The 18,802-nt window shown below is 41.9% G+C and overlaps 2 protein-coding genes across 11 annotated transcripts in view; one reads left to right on the plus strand and one right to left on the minus strand.

Annotated features, from left to right (window-relative positions):
• On the minus strand, positions 1 to 6,889 carry LOC142419938 (uncharacterized). Of its 2 annotated transcripts, none has more exons than XR_012778669.1 (2): positions 6,140 to 6,889; positions 1 to 398 (listed from the first exon to the last, which is right to left on the minus strand). XR_012778669.1 is itself a non-coding variant. In XM_075523371.1 (2 exons), exons 1-2 carry the CDS (start codon positions 6,708 to 6,710, stop codon positions 5,347 to 5,349), a joined length of 699 nt encoding a protein of 232 aa, XP_075379486.1. In that variant the 5' UTR covers positions 6,711 to 6,889; the 3' UTR covers positions 4,216 to 5,346. The 2 variants fall into 2 exon arrangements, 1 of the variants encoding a protein (XP_075379486.1); XM_075523371.1 differs by lacking the exon at positions 1 to 398 and adding an exon at positions 4,216 to 5,474.
• MPP3 (MAGUK p55 scaffold protein 3) overlaps positions 5,945 to 18,802 on the plus strand; it is a 25,561-nt gene continuing 12,703 nt past the window's right edge. For 4 of the 9 annotated variants that reach the window (XM_075523359.1, XM_075523360.1, XM_075523361.1 and 1 more), the window contains exons 1-8: positions 5,945 to 6,086; positions 10,544 to 10,662; positions 11,170 to 11,247; positions 13,057 to 13,137; positions 13,676 to 13,813; positions 14,799 to 14,880; positions 16,376 to 16,494; positions 17,992 to 18,066. In XM_075523359.1, coding sequence (XP_075379474.1) covers positions 5,969 to 6,086; positions 10,544 to 10,662; positions 11,170 to 11,247; positions 13,057 to 13,137; positions 13,676 to 13,813; positions 14,799 to 14,880; positions 16,376 to 16,494; positions 17,992 to 18,066 — 810 coding nt within the window. In that variant the 5' untranslated portion in view covers positions 5,945 to 5,968. Of the gene's footprint in view, positions 6,087 to 9,179; positions 9,291 to 10,543; positions 10,683 to 11,169; positions 11,248 to 13,056; positions 13,138 to 13,675; positions 13,814 to 14,798; positions 14,881 to 16,375; positions 16,495 to 17,991; positions 18,067 to 18,802 lie in introns of those variants that run through there. The other 5 variants (XM_075523365.1, XM_075523367.1, XM_075523364.1 and 2 more) reach the window with 4 other exon arrangements.

Here is an 18,802-nt window from a genome sequence, read left to right on the forward strand (position 1 = left end):
TGCGGGTCGTTCCGCGCTCGGAGACCCTCGGGCGAGGACGGAAGATTACTTGAGAGAGATCGTCTCACCGTGACGCCCTGGTAGCGGAGTTCAGGCTGCCGGAGATTTGCATAATAATGTGAGCGGCACCGAGCCATCCGCTGAGAGGCCGCGCTGCCGGCAACAGTAGGGATTTTAAAAGGAAATCGTGAGATAGGTCAGCTCTTGAACAAAGGAATGCGAAGATGCTAATCCTCAGTCCGCATTTGAAAGAAAATAAGTATTCCAAGTAAACCGGGCCTAGTCCATCGGAGTTCCTGCTTATCCCCGAACTAGCAGAGAAGCTCTTGGAAAGACCGTTCCCTGGAAGCTTAAGGGATTTCAATGCAGCTCTCGTGTTTTTGATGGACAGGAAAGATCTAAAATCAGCAGTGTTAATTGCTAATGGCATTAGAAGCTCAAAGTGGGGCTATGCTACTGACTTTCCCCCCGCCTCTTATTATTTTTAATGTTGTTTCTCAAAAATAATCGGTATTTGAACTTAATTGCTATATAAGAACAGTATTATCATTCAGGTCAGTCATTTCAACACCTAATTTTCAGCAAAGCATTGTCATTACAAAACCATAGCCCGCAGTTAGTGAGTTTTTAGAAAATAAGTCTGTAGTAACTGGTGATTGCATTTTGCTCTGGTTCTAGACTGGGACCTGAATAAACTATTTGTCTGAAGTTTAGTTTCAGTATTTTCACCAAATGCTAAAGCATAAGCAAGTATTTTTTAAGATGTTCACACTATCAGTCTTGGCATCACTTAATTAATGCTTTCCAAGAAGGCTCCGTGCCTAGCTGCAGTAGGTGCTTTGTGGTATTTCAGGAGCCATGTTTTCCAGAACTCAAGAGGATCACAGTTCTCTTCCCTCTAATGTCCTCCCAAAGCAAGCACATAATTTTCACCGCAAATATGGAAAGCAACTATGAGATGGGCCAAACAATGTGAGATTAATTTCACTGGCCAACCAAACTTTATCAAAATATTTCCTTGTCCCTAAGTATCCATAGAAGAGGATTACACTTTTGGTATTTTTTGCAGAAGAAGGACTACAGCAGTGGAGCCGGTGAGAAGGCATCATCCAAGATGAGCATCAAGCCTTTTCATTTATTTTTTAACAGTCCAACAATAATTATATAGCTCCAGGCATGTGCCCGCTGGTTGGACAGTTTCTTAATACTGAGAAGGGGGAAGACAGTAACAGAAGAGTCTACCTTCTAACTCTACATTAACTTTTAAAAGCATATATTGTGTCTTTTGGAGGGAGGTTTGCTATCTAACACACACTGAAGAGCAATTTGATTACCTAGCTGTACAGGACACAAATATCCAGGTTTGGTAATTCCACACTCCTTCTTCCTTGCAGGTTAAGTGGATGATGCCAAGCCTTACCACCAATTGAGAAGTGCTTGATGGCTTTTGTCATGTGATTTCATGCATATCTATGCCGCACAGTGCAGTAAGGGGGAAAAAATACACAGCTCACATCAGTGTTTCAGCACGGCGGGTTCAGCACTGTACAGATACCGCAGCTTGTTGGCTCTCAGCAGGGGTCATTAGGGCCACAGTAACACAGTTACGCTCCCATTCTGGAGCCAGTTCAGACTTTGCTTGTTGCACAGCACATGCCTGATTTTTAAATCCTACTCCACTCCTGGGGAATAATGACTGCATTTCTTTTATTGTTCTCTAACCATGCAACATTTTCCATCGCCCTGTCCTCACTCACCTATCTCCTGAAAGTAAAAAAAAAAAAAAAAAAAAGGCCCCAAACCTCTCGAATGCCTGCAACCGATCATTTCCAGAATAATCCGCAAGAACTAAACACGTCAGCCTTAATGGTTTAATGATTCTTAAGACATACACTTGGCTGTATCAGGACGCACTGGACATTATTGCTGTAAATCCTCTTCCTTATCATCCGTTCTTTAACTCTTCCTCATTCTTTGTCCGCTACATCTAAAATTAGAGGCAATTAATTAGGCGCAATAAATAATTATTGCGCCTAAAATTAGGCGCAATATTTTGGGTATTATTTGGTCTCTGTCAGTGGCATAAGCCTCAGCTTAACTAGACTCCTTGCAGACACGCTGAACAGAGAGCTGATGGAGCGTACCTAGAGTGTACCTATCGGTTACATTCATAAAAGGCCATAGGTGCCAAAGCTGAAACTTGGATCTTTAAAAATTCCTGCACAGCTCCCTGCCCATTCTGGAGGCTCTCAGATTTTTGAAGAATGCTCCCACATTTTGCCTCCTGAATAGACAAGTGCCTTGCTCCCATTGCAATCTGCACTTCCCACGGGCACTCACCAAACCTGATGCAACAGTCTCAATCTCACACAGAAGGGAAGATGAAACAGGAGTGCTGTGTTTCTTCCAAGTGCTCGGCCAGGGCAGAAACATGCAGTTTGAATTCCCTTTAAAATAAATCTTCAGCTTGCTAGGGAAGCGCACTGTTCAGCAAACTGCCCACTTGCACTGCACAAATCTGGCACATCTTAGCCTATCCAAACAGTAACACGTTCATTATGAGTTTCTGTTTACCACTACAGGTAGTAGCATTACTGCTGTCTGCAGTGGTGAAGCTGTATTCCAAAACAGCAAGAGTTCTGTCTGTACTGCTGTGTAAACAGTAACTCAGGGTACGTTGGAGGTTAATTAGCAGAAGACCCATACTGCTTGCCTGCAGACACCATCTTCAGTTGGGGGGTGACCTGATGCTCTTTTGTTCACAGGAGGAATACCAGGTATGCCCATCATGGGAGCACCTTCCTCTGATTTCCCCCTCCTGATCCCCCCCCCAGGTTGCACATATTAATCATGTGGATACATCCTGACCTTCAGCTGTATTAGCTACTTTTCATAATGTCAGGTAGAAAGTAGGAGCCTGGGTCTTCCCAAACTCCTCTGTGTTGCTTACTGCCAGGCCAGATGGAATTTGTAGATAAAATACAAGGCTAGTAGTGACATGCAGAGTTGCATCTTGGGATACTGTAGATGTGTATCATGGGGCTTGAGCATACATTACTGATGTGCTGGTCTTTCAAAACAGGAGTCATGTTCCTATTGAAAGAGCAAACTTGCTAAACTCAGTCTGACCGAGAAGAGCCCCACTGCCTGAAAGTATCTCTTTCATGACATAGTAAAAAAACCCCAAAACTATTCCTGACAGTCGGTAGAATCCTTTCTGTTCACTGATCTGCTGCAAACAAGTTATTGATTTATGCCTCAAGTGGTAGTAAGGATGGTTTGTACCTAAGAATTCCAGTTGGTAGCCTTCATTTGTCAAACAATAAATAGTCTTATAGAATGTTTTTCTTATTTTATGTTAACTGCATATCAACGTACTTCACAAGCAGTGAGAAACTTCAAGTCTTTCAAGGCTAGACTAGACGGAAAAAAACTTCTACAAATGACTATTCACAGTCTGACTGCATTTTCCAAATCATTTTCATTTTTGAACATTTTGATGGCACGCATAGGAAAGGACATTATCCGTAACTAATGTGGGTATGATGGAGGCCAGTTCTGTGGACTCCAAAGCAATATTTCAATCTGACTCAGCTGCTGCTGAAAAAAGCAAAATAGCTGATAGAACTTTTCTAATTCCAGCTAAAGGAAAATCTACCTGATTGTGAACTGTGGATCTTTTTCAGCCTGTTTTCAGTCTGACACTAGTGTTTGAAAACATATTCATTTGAGGTTCAGAGATTTTTATCACCTAGATTTTAGGCAGGCTTTCCTTCAGAAACTGAAGCCTTCAAATTTTTAAGTTCTCCATTTTTGTAAGAAAACAGACAGTTATTCTGCATGACTGACAAATCACAGAAACAGTACCCCACTAACGAGACATTTTTAATAGGGGTTTCTTATCTCCCTGCACAATGCCTCCCTCCAAAAAAAGCAGTTACTAAATCCATAAAATCTGTGCAGAATACAGTATTGTTTAAAAGAAAACCCTCCAACTGTCATGCAATAAAATAGTCTACAGTATTTGGAATCATGTTTGCATTCAATGATGCAATCATAGCAGGGTAGTGTAAGTTTAAATCTCCTATAACTGCACAGAACTGAAAACTGATTTGTAGCTTTTTGCATTTCATGGGATTTTCCTTCTTTTCGTTGTTTCTTTTTTGTTATCTTTTTCTTTTCCTCTTGCAAAATAACAAGTGAAAGTTGCTTCAATTAAAAAAAGTCCAAGCATACAAGAAACAGCAATTTGTTTGATTTTTTTTCTCCTGGTAACTCCAGGAGACTGGTAAAGTATTATTAGCTGTTCTTGTCATGACTAACTTATATTTGAAGAAACCAGCTGATCCTGTATGCATTTAGTAATATTGCTGCCATCATATCTGCAAAACCACACTGAGTAAATCCTTAAGCCATCTGCAGTGAAGAACTAACTGTAAAGAAGTAGAACGGATTTGGCAATTGTGTAACTGTGACTTGATTAAAGAAACTGTATTCATGTATGCATTTTTACAAATGAAATGAAAATTCATTTAACAATGATCAAAGCAGCCTGCTGCCAAGTCTCCCCATGCCTTTCTCACTCTATTTTGACAAATTTTAGAAGTTTTCCTATACTTTTACAATCACAGCAGTGATTGCTGGAGATGGAAGCACTGCTGTTAGTACCCTGGCTCGGAAGAAGGAAAATGTTATTTTCTTTCACGTTACTGTCTGTTCAGGTGAACCTTAGGAGAATAGCAGGAAGCATTTCTACTTTGTCTTTAATTAATGCCCTTTGTCACCATAATGATGTATCACTAATGAATAACTTTGGAGAAATTAGCATTTAATTATACATTAAATTCTATAAAGCGTAAAGTTGTCATGAATGCTTAGTAAATGCTTTGATAAAAAGCTTGGTTATTCTTTCCAGAGTAATGTTCTGTGCTGCAGACTAGCCTTCATATACATATATATTTTAAAAGGATGTTTTACTCCTAAGAGCTTGACTGACCGAAGTAGCTATACTCCTAAATTATTACTTAGTATTGCATCTGGTAAGTGGCTAATTGATTATCTTATCCTTACTGCTGAGGACTTTTAAGGATTGAAGAGCCAGAGAGAAGACTCTGCAAGCTAAAACTCACCTGTTCCTAGCCTATCTCCCAAATAATACTTTTTCTAGAAAAAAAAAAAGATGCTACCTCTGTAGAGCCTAGCAGATCTTCTGCCATACAGCTGTGATTTTTATCGACCCTCTGTTTTTGTGTCTCCATTGGCTACCCATTTTACTTCACTGAATACGGCTTTCTGTCTTTACCTTTAAGGCCTGGATCGCTTCCTGCGCATGCCCTGCCAGCTGTCCTATGCGATCAGCTTGGGAGCTTCTGCTCCCTTGATGCTTGGCCACCAAACATCCACCGGCACGATTTGCCCCCAAGTATTTTTGTGCATGTTCCAATGCCGCGTCCCCCCTCGTGGGATGAATCCCCCTATAAAAAATTCCAGAAAGCCACCGCAGTGTCTTCCTTCAAGTCTCCCAATGTCACACCTGACAGTTGCTAGCTAGGGGACTAAGCAGCTACGCTCACCACCGCCGACACTCATTCCCCAAGGGTCTCTTCAGAAAAGGGGGCTCTGCAGCCCGGGTGGCGCAGAGCAGGGCTAGGTCGCGGCAACGGCCCAGGCCCGTGCGGCGCCCGGAGGCTTCCCGAGCTCCCCTGGAGGCGCGCGGCGCCCGTCACGGGAAAGCCGCGTCCGGCGCCGCCACCTCTGGGGCGAAACCCCGGGCCGGAGCTCGCAGCCGGTAGGCTTGACAGTGCGCTGCCGCCCCGACTCTACGCTGCGGTTTCGCGGCGAATCCCCAGCGGTGCACGACGAGCCAGGCGGGCTTGCAGCCCGCCCCGGTGCTGGCGCTGTCGCCCGCCCGGCCCCGGGCAGGTTGGGGGTGGGAGGGAGGCGGCGCGTAGAACGGCTCTAAGGGCGCATGAGCGAGGCGCGCAGCGGGCTAGGGGGACGCGAGCGGTGGGTAGCTGCTGGGCGGCCTGCCGGGGCAGGCAGACAGACAGCACCGCACGGGCTCGGACTTGGGCCCGCACCCGCAGGTAACGGTCGCCCGGCGGCAGCATTGCTCCTGAAGCGCGGCGCGGCTCTGTACCTGCAGAGGTTGCCAGGGCGACGCCATTTTGCAGCCGGGCGGGGCCGGGCCGGGCCGAGCCGAGCCGAGCTCTGAGGCTGCCTTCGAGGCGCGGGTCCTGGCGTGGCGGGAGCCCGCGGGTCCGCTGCGGTTTGCCTGGCGGGCTCTGGCCGAGGCCGAGGACTCGGGGCCGGGCCTGGCGGAAGCCCTGCGGAGACCTCCGGATGGCGGAGATGGGGCCGGAGAGGCGCTCGCATAGCCCGGCCTCGCGGCTGGGGAAGCAGGTCTGGAAGAGGACGTCTCGCTGCCGGCGTGCGGGAAGTCCGGTGTGGGGCGTAACCTCGCTCCATACCCGTTGGGCCCGCGGCTGGGCCGTGAGGAGGGTCGGCCGCGCTAGCCTCGCTGACGGCAGAGTCATCGGTGCCCGAGCTCGGTGAAGCGCATGGAAAGCTCTCCAGGGTGGGAGAGTCTTGCCCGGCGGTGCCGGGAGCGGGTCCGCCTCGCCGTGCTCCGCCCCTCGGGTTCCCGCCAAGCCCCTAGGTCGCCTGAGGGGCCCCCGGCCGAGTCCAGACTGCCGGCCCACGGGCGGCATCAGGTCCCGAGCGCGGGGCCGTGAAGGAGCGCGGGCTCGGACGAAGAGCCTGTCCCCGTGGTGCTGAACGGGGAACGACGTGCGGTTTTCTCCGTGCTTCGTTCAGCCATCAGTCGCTTTTTTAGTGCTAAAGTAGGCATAGTACCCAGCGAAAGACTAGTTCAGTCAGATTTGGACACTTTTTGTATACAAAAGCAAAGCGAGGAGAAATTCTGTGTGATAGCTGTCAGCTATGATCTTATTAGCATGCAGATGCATTTTCTGACGTAATCACTGGGGTGATCTTCTCCTGGAAAGATGTTAAAATGCAACTGCTTTCTGAAATGAGATCTCTTACCACTTTGACTGATGCATCTGGATTACAGAAGCTTTATGTTATATTAGGCTGTGAACCACACTAGGTTTATTTTCCAAGGTAATGGGGATATGCCAAAGCATATTATGCTTCTGTTTAATCCCCTTCTTTGACCCCATGTACAGCACCAGTTCAGTTTATTTAGCCCTTTCCAAATATCAACAGTCCTCTTCCTAGGCAAGGAAGGTGGCTCAAACGTTCTGTCTTGGGAACAGCTGGGCAAGGATATGTGTGAAAAATTAATTATGGTTTACGGTAGATATTTTTAAAGGGGAAAAGCGTATTTGAGCCTATTCATACTACAATGATGAAAGGGCAGGTTCATGGTTTTGAGTCCCTCTTGCAAAATATTACATGCTGGGGCTGAATTTAATACCTTGAGTATTGACATGGAGCGTGCTGGTGGCAAATTATTGGATATGGAATGCTTTTCAGTATTCTGACTGTTCATTCCAATCAGACCTGGCTAATGGCATTTTTACAGACCGTGGGAAATGCCTCTAGGGGAAGCCTCCATTTTGACTGCTGTGCCTAACTCCTCTAATTCTGGTGCTCCTGAATTTCCTGTCATTTTTTTGAGATGTTAAAACATATATTTTCCAGATTCCTGTGTAGGATGCATTTTAGTTAAGAGTCTGCAAAATAACTGGGGTTTTCTTGGGTTTTGGTGCTAAATAAGTTTGACTGTGGGAAGCGCACATTCTTACAAAGACAGAGCATGCAATTAAAGTTCCCTTTCTTGATAATTAGAGATTTTAAATACGTGTCAAATGAAATGCAATAGTCAAGGAATCAGAGCAGTTGAATGAATTGCCTATACATTTCTTTTGGTATGAAGGAGGGGTGTGTGTGTGAAATGTTTATTTCTTCAAAGCAACAGGTAATAAAATGCTTTTGAAAGTTAATTAAATAATTGTGTAGTATATGTAATACACCTGAATATGATCCATGGATGAGAGTGAAATTTCAACACTGTTTCAGTTCACTCGCTTAGAGAACTCAGTTATGTTTTGATACCCAGGCGGACTAATTAGGCATAGCAGTAGAAAATATGGGATGCAAAACCCAGGTAACTATTTACCTTAATATTTCAGTACGTTGTAGAGAAACTCAGGAATCTAGAGAATGCTAAACTGCTATGTGGTAATTTGCCATGCAGTACTACGGCATTTTCAGGCAGCTAATCAAATTAAAGTTGAATCACAAAACCATCAAACTTGTGTCATGTGATCAAAATATCAGAGATTTATCTACAAATAGAAGCGCAAGGAGCATCCTTTATTGCATTTAGCAAAGAGTTGGAGTATCCCACATTTCCTTCTAATCCTTTTTGTGTGCTGTTATGGCTGTTTATTTTTCTGCAAGCATTAGTCTGATGAATTTTATGAGCATGAACAAGACTTTAAATGCCCTGGAACACACAAAGTGTTTCATCTTGGACTGGTGATTATAAGCATAGATTCAGTTTTGCAGTTTGAACTGAAATTGCTCTGGAGTAATTTGCTCTCAGTGACAAGAAAAATCAGCAATAAAAGCATCTATTGGAATTTTTGAGCAATGGAAGTAGCCTTATTTGTTGTAGCATCCTTAGTACCCATGACCAAGCTTCATGGAGTGACACTCCTACTAGCTTTAATGAGTTGCATGTAATTGCAGCGTGGTCTGCATCAGAATGCCAGGGGGATGTAGGTTCCTTTGAGGTGTGTTTTTAGGAAGCCCCAGAACATGTTGTCGTGATGGCGTATTCCTGGATGCTCTCTCTGTTTCTGTGCATGTGGTGTTTATCAGTGCTTTTATACCTCCATTCTGCAGCATGCTTTTTACTTTTCTGTCTTTTCAGACAGTTACTTAGGCCTTCTAAAACTATCTATCTTGAGAACAGAATAGGGAAACATCTGCTCTCTTCAGCATCAGCTTTATCCAAGATACCATATGGTTATTATATAACACTGTTTTTCGTGTTGTTACTTGCGTAGCAGAATAACTTCAGGACTCTGCCTGATTCAGGTTAAACTGAGCACTTGAGAGAAAGATGTACTAGGAATTTACTATTTTTACATGATTGCCATTTTTCTCGCATGCTTGAGCTTAGGTATTATCTTTGCTCATTTCAGGACTGCCTCAGAATCGCAGTCCAGAAAGAAGAAACAAACGTGTTGATTTAAGTTGAACATTTGTCTCTAAGATTAAGAACAAAGCCATGCCAGTGCTTTCGGAAGACTCAGGTAACTAATCTGCATGCTTTCAACAGACCAGTGACCGAAATCTTAGTGTATGTGTTTCACACAGGAAATTAATTCAAATTGGAGTTAAATAAAATAGCATTAAGATAGTACAACTAGATTTCTTAGCAATTACCTAAAAGAAAATGAGGAACGTGGAGTATAAAAGGTGAAAATGAATAAAGTTAGTCAGATTTCAGGAAACACCGAGTTTCATAAGAACCCTAATGCCCCTGAATATATGATGGTAGACAGGCTCCTATGGACAAACTTGGACCTCACAGTATAACGCTGGCTTCTACACATGCTTATTAAAGATTAGCCCTTATATCTCTGCTGCTTGCTGTGCCACTTCTTAACATTTTCTGAATAGGCGTTGGCAAGCTTTGTTAATATTCTTCCTTTTGACTTAAAAAACAGTGATTCTATTCAAGGCTTGCTAACCAGCTTCTCCAGTATGCTACCCAGGGTGAAGTCATATGACACTGATACTGAGTTTTAAAGCAGAAGTGAGTTTCAGTCTCCTGGATCTAAAGTTCATGGAGAGAATAGCCAAAGGAGCAGATTTTAGCACACACACACCCCCACCCCCTTTTTATTTTTTTCTTTTGGTTTGTTTTGGTTTGTTTGTTTTTGTTTTCCCAGTCATGGTCCACCAGGAAAAACCTGACATTTGTCTGGCCCTGTGCACTGCAAAATTGGGATATTGCTGATTGAAGCACTTTTTAGAAAACTAGCCACAAGCTTTGCTTCCACTGCAGTGGAAATCTACACCAGTCTTCTCTTCTGGTCAGACCCGACTTCTAACAGGTGCCTCAGAGGTAGAAAGGGCAGGATAACACTTGTAAGCAAAGTTGCTCGGCAAGTAGAGCTGGTAGCTGTGCAACAAAGGAGGTAGTTCAGTAATTTTGTGAGTCTACTGCGGCACTCTAATAACTCAAAGTTTGTTAGAAGGCTAGCTGTTCTAGAAACAAAGGGTAATTAACAGGAAGGGGGAAACTTCAAAAGTCTTTACAAATATTTATTGCTTTGGTAGCTATTGCCTTAATATGATATATGTTATATCTTAAGCTGTGTTTGCCGCTTAAGAAGGGAGCATTACAAAATGAGTGGAAGATAAACACAAATTTCTCTGCAAACTTAATGATCGCCAAGAGGGGCACCAAGTAAATGTAGTTGATGTTAAGTCTGCAATAGAAGGTCCTATGACACACGCTATCTACAAAGCTTTTGTTCTGTCTTGAATTTAAATTTAGGATTGCATGAAACTTTGGCCCTTTTGACATCTCAGCTAAGACCTGATTCAAATCATAAAGAGGAAATGGGATTCCTTAGGGATGTCTTCAGCGAAAGGAGCCTCAGCTACCTTATGAAGGTAAAAGTTCATTTATGAATGTACATTTTCCTTACAGGTTATTTATTCTCTGTTCCCTTGATTTATCAACCGTTTACTTTGCCGAAGTTGTTCTTGTTTTTGTTTTTGGTAGAATTCTATACTGACCGAAGCATGTATTTATTTAAGCACAAACATTAAGAACATTTGTTGACAATTAACATATTTTGTTCAGAAAAACCATTTCTGCCTTGATTGCCAAAATGCAGATACAGTGCCCTGTAGCTAAAAAGCAGTGTGAGATGGCTTCATTTTTTCAATTATGCTGCTGAAGTCTTAACAGATTTTCTGTCTGTCTGTGAAACTAGCATGAGCAAAAAGAAAACTAAGAGACTCCTAAACAAAACAAAAATAACTGCAAGAGAGATTATTTTTCTGACACTTATCTCAGAAAAATTATATTCCTTAAATATAAAAATATTCCAGTGTAGGTATATTTAGGAAGTTTTGTATCTCTCTATAGTAATATACCTGAATAATCTTTTTCAGATTCATGAAAAACTCCGTCATTATGAAAGACAGAGTCCAACTCCTGTTTTACATAGTGCAGCAGGATTAGTTGAAGATGTGAGTAAAAATTCTTGTCTCCTTTTTTTCCTGTTATTTAAGCTTGCTTTTCTAACAAATCAAAGCTTTGCAGTTGTGCTATATGTGTACATATTTCTCATCTTCCCCAACTGTTTTTGGAATCTGTTGCTAGTTTCACTCATGATTGATCAAGGAAATGAGAACTCAAAAATATCATGTCATTAAATGTCCAGTGAAGACAGACACAGGCAGGCAGAACAGAAGGTTGTTATTGATGGCCTTCATAAGGGAAAGGCTGCAAAAAGCATTCAGTCCTTTCTTGACGATAGACTATCCCAGCTAAGCATTCAGTCTTAAGGACTTAAATCCATTAGAACCCAAGCAGCATTGCTGTTCACATAGAATGGTTTGGGTTGGAAGGGACCTTGAAAGATCATCTAGTCTAACCGCCCTGCCATGGGCAGGGCCACCTTTCACTAGATCAGGTTGCTCAAAGCCCTGTCCCGCTTGACTTCGAACATTTCCAGTGGTGGGGCATCCACAACTTCTCTGGGCAACCTGTTCCAGCATCTCACCACCCTCATCGTAAAAAAAATTCTTCCTTATATCCAATCTAAATTTGTCCACTTTCAGTTTAAAACTGCTGCCCCTTGTCCTGTCACTACAGGCCTTGGTAAAGAGCTTCTCTCCATCTTTCTTTTAAGCTCCCTTTACATATTGAAAGGCAGCAATAAGGTCTCCCCGGAGCCTTCTCTTCTCCAGGCTGAACAACCCCAACTCTCTCAGCCTTTCTTCATAGGAGGGGTATTCCAGCCCTCAGATCATTTTCGTAGTCCTCCTCTGGATGCACTCTAACAGGTCCATGTCTGTCTTGTACCAGGGACCCTGGAACTGGATGCAGTACTCTAGGTGGGGGGGTATCATGAGAACAGAGTAGAAGGGGAGAATGACCTCCCTTGACCTGCTGGCCTTGCTTCTTTTTATGCAGCCTGGGATACAATTGGTTTTCTGGGCTGCAAGCATGCATTGCCGTCACGTATCTGATTTTTCGTCCACCAGTATCCCCAAGTCCTTCTCCACAGGGCTGCTCTCAATCAATTTGTCCCCCAGTCTGTTCATAGAGCAAAGTTGTATCTTAGATTTGTTTGTAACATGCCACGTGCCTGAAAAAGTGAAATTTTGACAGCTCTCTCTAAGTGGCTTGTGCCTGTTACCTTCAAAAGCATAGCAAAGGGCTGTGGAAGGTTTGGGAACTAGAATTCCTCCCTTTGCAAAGCCAGGAGAGCCCACTGCCCCATCTTAACCTGCAGCATACCCCCCTCTCCCCTTTCCCACAAATAGCCCACTGCCTCCATAAAAGTTTTGGCACTGCTGCCTGTCAAGTCATACAAAATCACCATCTTCTAAACAGCAGAGGAGAAGTTTTATACAGGACTATACGACTTCCCTATCTAGAACCCTTTACAGGGAAAGGAAATCTCTCTTGCCTCAATCCCTTCTCCCTTCCTCCTCTGTCCCCTCTCCCCCCCCCCAGCCTAGTGCGAAAGTGCTTCCATTATTTCTCTAATCTTTGTTTGGAAGGCCTGAGACTCCAGGGCATATTTTGGTATCCAGGCTTTGCAGGGGAACAAGGGAAATTCTGTTGCTTGTTCCACATAGGTAACGCTACCTGGTTACAGAGAGAATTAAACTTCATGCACTATTGATTGGGATTGGTTTTGATCTCTGCACACCACTTCGAAGAATGATAGAATTTAGCAAACACTCACCAGAGACACTCACTTGCAAATACATGATCTTGTTTGGTGGACTCCTTTTATTTTGAGGTTGTTAAATTTTATTTTAAAGGTAATAGAAGAATTGCAGACCACACCAGTGAATAATGAAGAAAAAGAGCTACTTCAGCTGTTGTCAACACCACATCTCAGGGTAAAAAACACACCAGAGACCTTAACGAAATTCCTTTGCAGAATTCCAATAGAACATTTTGTAATGGAAAAGTTACATTGGAGAGTCCCTAAGAGAAAGGAAAAACCTCCTACAAACTCTAGTTCTGTTCCACTGTGATTTCCTGCACAGGCTTTAGGGTGCGAAGGGAATTGAGAAGCATAGGCCTTTAATGCATAATGCACCATGTTGTCTTCCCTCCCCTCCTTAATATTTTGTGAGGGAGCAGAAAAGAAAAGGTACTATTTCTCAACTTTTTGCTTTCCATAGTCCACCTCTATTCTGTAAGTTTATTTAGGCTGAGCTTTGATATTGCCTGGATTTGCTTTAAATATTGACATATACCAATATATAGTTTACATGATGGGTAAGATAATTGCTAAATCTTTTGGGGGGGTTTTGGGATTTATGGTGAGGGTGGAAAGGGGGAGGTTTAAGTTTGCTGTAACATTGGAAACCTGAGAAATGGAAACTGTAATATTACCCCATTACATTACTGTTTCTTATTTCCTTTATGCAGGCAATGCTTGTAGTACATGACACTGTAGCACAGAAGAACTTTGACCCAGTCCTTCCACCTCTACCTGATAACTTTGATGATGATTTTGATGAGGAATCAGTGAAAATTGTTCGGCTAGTGAAAAATAAAGAACCCTTGGTACATATGAGATAACACATCTCTAGTCATAAAACTCTGTAGTACAAAAGCGTTATTGTGAGTATGGAGGAGGTACTTGAAGATGTCATCAAATAACCTGCAAAAACTAGGAGTGTTCTGCAGCTAGTAAAATAACATAAAAAGAACACTTTCGTAAATACACCTTCACAATTTTGCGTGAGACTCTTTACAGGCATGGGTTTATAACACCAGTCAACACAGAACACGATCTCTGAGGAAACTGTATATGTTGACACAATTATGTTTATTATACATATTAATTATTTTCATATTGTAGCTAACATTCAATGAATTAATGCCTTCATTTGCGTGAAAGTCAGTGATGTATGGTAAGAGTATGTTTGATAGCTGTGTGTAAACATTATATTGACAAGGTACTAGTTTTATACAAATGGAAGTGGAAGAATTGATTTCCTAAGAAAAAACAATTGTGTTGGAGAAGAAATCTGCTAACGTGCTTTTTGTATATGACAGTAGGTAGTAGAAGACAGCAGTGACTTAATTCCTGATTAAAGCTTTATATTGCCAGCAGAGGTAGGAGAAGAAAAAAAAAAATCTAATTACTTGGCTTTCCTTGCTTTTATATGTAAAAGTGCTGGCTGTATTGTATAAAGATTCAGAAGACACATAGAGAAAGCTTGTTGTAAGAAATTCTGGTTTGCACACTTGAGTGACTTTGATCACCACAATAATGTATGATCACCACAATAATGTAGGTAGCGTGAGCACTCGGCAAAGTCGGCAGAAAGGAAGGCGTGCGCACCTTCCCACATGGGCACAGGCAAGAGTTGAATAATGGTGAAAATTGTCAAGGAGGAAGACAAAATTTATAGAACAAATTAATTCCAGTTTAAAAGACACATTAGCTTACATGTTATTTCACCGCTCACTGTATTCTAAGCAAATTTCTTATGATGGCTTCTTGGGGGGGGGGGGGGGATGCGGCGTGTATGTTTTATTTCAGGGAGCTACCATCAGAAGAGATGAGCATACAGGAGCTGTGATTGTAGCAAGAATCATGAGAGGTGGTGCAGCTGATCGCAGTGGTAAATTTCTGAAGAAAAGGGGATTTAAAATTGCATTTGTAAACTATTTTAAAATTTCCAAAATTATGCGCGCACATATGTACTGTATGCACGTACCTAGAGCAATAATCTCTAATTATGGTTATTCTGATGGTTATTCATTCCAAAAACAGTCCTTTGGACATGGGTGTTTAATAGGCTTTTATCTTTTCTTTTACAAAATAGTCTATCGAAATCTTAATAGGCAACTGTTAGATATCAAGTCTGAACTAGTATGTAGGCTCTATGTGTAGTCAGTGGAGGGAGATGGACATTGCTAGAGAACGAATCATCCCAACGAGCTTTAGAAGGGGATAGGTCACTGCTGGAATTGCCTTTCTTCCTTATTGACTATAAAGGGAGCCTACATGGTAAGCTCAGTTGACAACTGAGTTTCAGGTGTCTAGTGGCAGGAGAGACTTCCATGTGTAGGCTGTCATACAGCATGCTTTCAGGATCTACAGGGTTAATTCATGCAGTATTTGACCTTCCATTTTCTAGAAGGTGATCATCCAGATTTTATGAAATAAGCTGAATTGGCCTTATATGAGATTTATAGACTCCAAGCCTCGTGGACTTTTTTAATATACAAGTAATGCAATCCAAAAATTAGTGAATAACTGTGATGGAAAAATATTAGCTAATTACAGCTTTCTTCTTGATCATTATCATTCTTCAAATTAGTGTAATCTGATAAACGTAATGTGAAATGACTAGAGCGTGCGCTTAGCATTTCTGTATTTTGTCAGTAATCTATTAATTTAATTAGATATGCTTTTCTCTAAAATAGCCGCTAGGAAAAAATGCCAACAGAGATGGGAGAAGTAGGTCTAAGCTTTAGAAGAAAGAAAAGAATGATTTTTACCTTTAATCTAGTATCGTGGTTTATTCAGTGTATCGTGTTGTCTTTTGTTTGCTTTACTGAGAAATTCTTCTATGGCAGTTAACAGTAGTTACATAACACAAGTACAGCATTTCTTACTGAACTGGATAAACAAACCTAAAACTTGTAAGGGCCTCTTCATGGCTTGTTAAAAAAAAATTAGTCCAACATCTTTCTGGGACTGTGTAGTGTTGATCTGTAAGTTGACAGCCATGTCATTCCTACCTTTATAATCAGCAGCGTGTCTCCTGACTGTACGAGGTTTGATCATCCTCATGAAACTATTCCAGTTTTGCATTCTTAGTGCTGATCCAAATATAGAGGCAGTGATTTTTCCAGGGTTTCTTGCCACGTGTTCTCTAGCTCCACACTGGTCTCCTATGAGACTGTGCTGCATGAAAAAAAAATGCTACATGGAATAAGGGCAGGAGACTTCAGAGCACACTGCCAACAGAGCCACTTGGCGCTAGTAGGAAATCCGTTAAGCTGGGGGAGGATGGAGACGGGGTACATGCTGTTGACTTAGGTTGGACATCAGAGGAGTGGTGCTTTCCAGTCTGTAGACTGATTTTCATTTGCTTGCCATCTCTTCAGGTCTTGTCCATGTTGGAGATGAACTAAGAGAAGTCAATGGTATTACTGTGCTTCACAAACGACCGGAAGAAATAAGTCAGATTTTGGTCTGCACTGATTTTCATTTCAAGATATTTTCTGTTGAGTGATCTAGTAATTACAATAGATGATGAAATTTAACCGTGAGTTTAAACTATGTATAAGGCTAAAAGATGCAATCCCTGCTTGTCTTTGCATTAAGAGTTTTTCTTCTCCCAGTGGATTAGTCTTCTCCTTTCGACTTCAGAAACTTCTGCAAACTGAATCGGTACCAAGTAAGATACAAATAGAAAGTTACATGTTGCTCTGTCAAGAACTTCCCTTTCATGCTTTGTTTATGACAAGCAAATTGCAAATTAAAAGTGCATTCCTAGAAGATAAGCAGTTTATTCATAATACAGTATGTTAGGAAGCTGAAGAAAGTCTTGGCTGTGTGTCCAATAGAGCTGTCAGTCTGTTTGTTACCAGCAGATTCCTTGCGACATTAGCAAATTCTTTCTTCAAGCTTCTCTAACATTAGTGCCTACAAATCTTGGTAACTCTTTCTAAACCTCCACAGGTCAGCCTGCTGTGTTGCAGAAAGTGTCGTAGCTCTTAAGCTTATTTGTCTCTGACTCCCCTCTTGTGGCTTGGTTCCCCCTTGTCTTGGTGTGGAGTGGAGTTAGGGACACAGTAAGAAGAATGGCAGCACTAGGCGGCTGAAGTATATGGCATCGGTTCCATCACCTAATTTAGATTTAGATCAAAATAATCCCGAATAAGGAGAATGATTGCTTTTAACTTGGGGGGGGGGGGGGATATCAAAATCATATTTTTAAATACTGTGTAAAGTTTTTTAATTTTGGGGATCCTGGGATGCTATTCATCTGTCCATTTTAAATGCCTGCAATGTAATAGTTTCCTTTTCATCATTTATTTTTTGAGGAAGAGCTACAAATGTTTGTCCAAGCTGGTTGTCCAGGTTTTCTTTTTAATCTGTGCAGAATAGCAGGCTTCTCTAGGGGGCAGTTCATCTCATCCAAAATAAGGTGTCTAAAATAGATCAGATAAACCTATTCCAGATCTCCAAAGCACCTAGAAGTGCTTTTTAGTTTACTATAACTAATAATTGAAATTTACTAGCAAAGATTTTTAGAGTGAAAGTGGATGTTTACTTTGTGGATGTTTATATTTCACCCTAACCAGTTAGCCACTATGTGGGAAAAATACAGCAATATTTTTCAAAGGAGCACCCTAAAATGCTTAGGCTGCAAAAACTTGTTAGTGTCATACTAAAAGCCACAGAAGTATTTAATGCCCTGTGAACTGTAATCCAGAAATTAATGCAGTTGCTAAAAGCAAATGAAGGAATTTTAATGCAGGTCTTAATATGTTCTAGCCAAGTAGTTACTGTGGATGTCTCCATGGGGAAGACACTGTTGTGGAGGATTCATGGAACATCATGATAGTCTCTGTAATGAAGTTAAATAGTGGATTAGCTTGGCCTATTAAAGTTCTGAGAAGAAGAGACAGACGCTAGCTCCTAAACTGGAACTTGAATAGTCTGCATTGTGTCCTTGTCCTGCTTTCAAAGTAAAACACATTTCTGTCTTTCCCAGGCTCAGTCTCAGGGATCAATAACATTAAAAATAATTCCAGCCATCAAAGAAGAAGATCGTCTAAAAGACAGCAAGGTATGCAACTTAGTGAAATACTGAAGCATGCGTTTTCATATTTACACAATGATGGCATCTCTGTAAATGCAATATTCCTGCTGTTTCAGTGAGGAGTGTCACAGACCCGTAATTGAACTAAAACGATAGTAGAGCAGTTTCTTGTCGTAAAATGCAGTGCCCTTTTATTCAGTAGAATTACTTAGATGACTTCTCTCTTCTTCAACATCTTGGCACATGTTCTTTCATGCATTTCTGAAATCTAGCCTCTTCTTTTTGTTCACGTAATTAAAATTGGTGTTCCTGCTAGTTTCCTCTTACCGTGACAGCTGCTATCTGTCCATTATCTCCAGGCATTTTGTCACTCGCTTGAGTCAAAACAGACCTATTTGCAAACAGAGCTGCATTCATCATTTGACCCCATTAGCCCACTGCAAACATCAGCATGCCTCTCTGAGTGCTTCATTTGCCCTCCTTGATCCGCAGTGACTTACTGTTCAACTGGTCCCTTACAGGATTCCTCTATCAACCTCTATTTCTGCTTCCCTGCTCTCAGTTGCCGAATTTTTCCTTGAAGCCCCACAAATCACTTCTAAAAGTAGTTCTACTGTGATGTCATACATTTGTAAGATACCAATCCAAAGCTGAACAGTAGGTTTTGATGCATTAAAGGAGCATTATAAGGACAGTCTTTATAATCGGGCAACTTTGCCATAAATCTCTTTTTATTCTTTTCTCCCTCCCCTTAATTTTTTTT

This window comes from Mycteria americana, chromosome 22 (genome assembly GCF_035582795.1).
Source record: "Mycteria americana isolate JAX WOST 10 ecotype Jacksonville Zoo and Gardens chromosome 22, USCA_MyAme_1.0, whole genome shotgun sequence".
In the NCBI taxonomy this organism is placed as follows: domain Eukaryota; kingdom Metazoa; phylum Chordata; class Aves; order Ciconiiformes; family Ciconiidae; genus Mycteria; species Mycteria americana.

What these genes read in the sequence shown, in the direction of transcription:
- LOC142419938 (XM_075523371.1), bottom strand. Translation starts at nt 6,710, where the DNA reads ATGCCGCCCGTGGGCCGGCAGTCTGGACTCGGCCGGGGGCCCCTCAGG. An exon ending in CGCCCTGGCAACCTCTGCAG is followed by an intron (nt 5,475 to 6,139) that starts GTACAGAGCCGC and finishes AATTTTTTATAG; the next exon opens with GGGGATTCATCCCACGAGGG.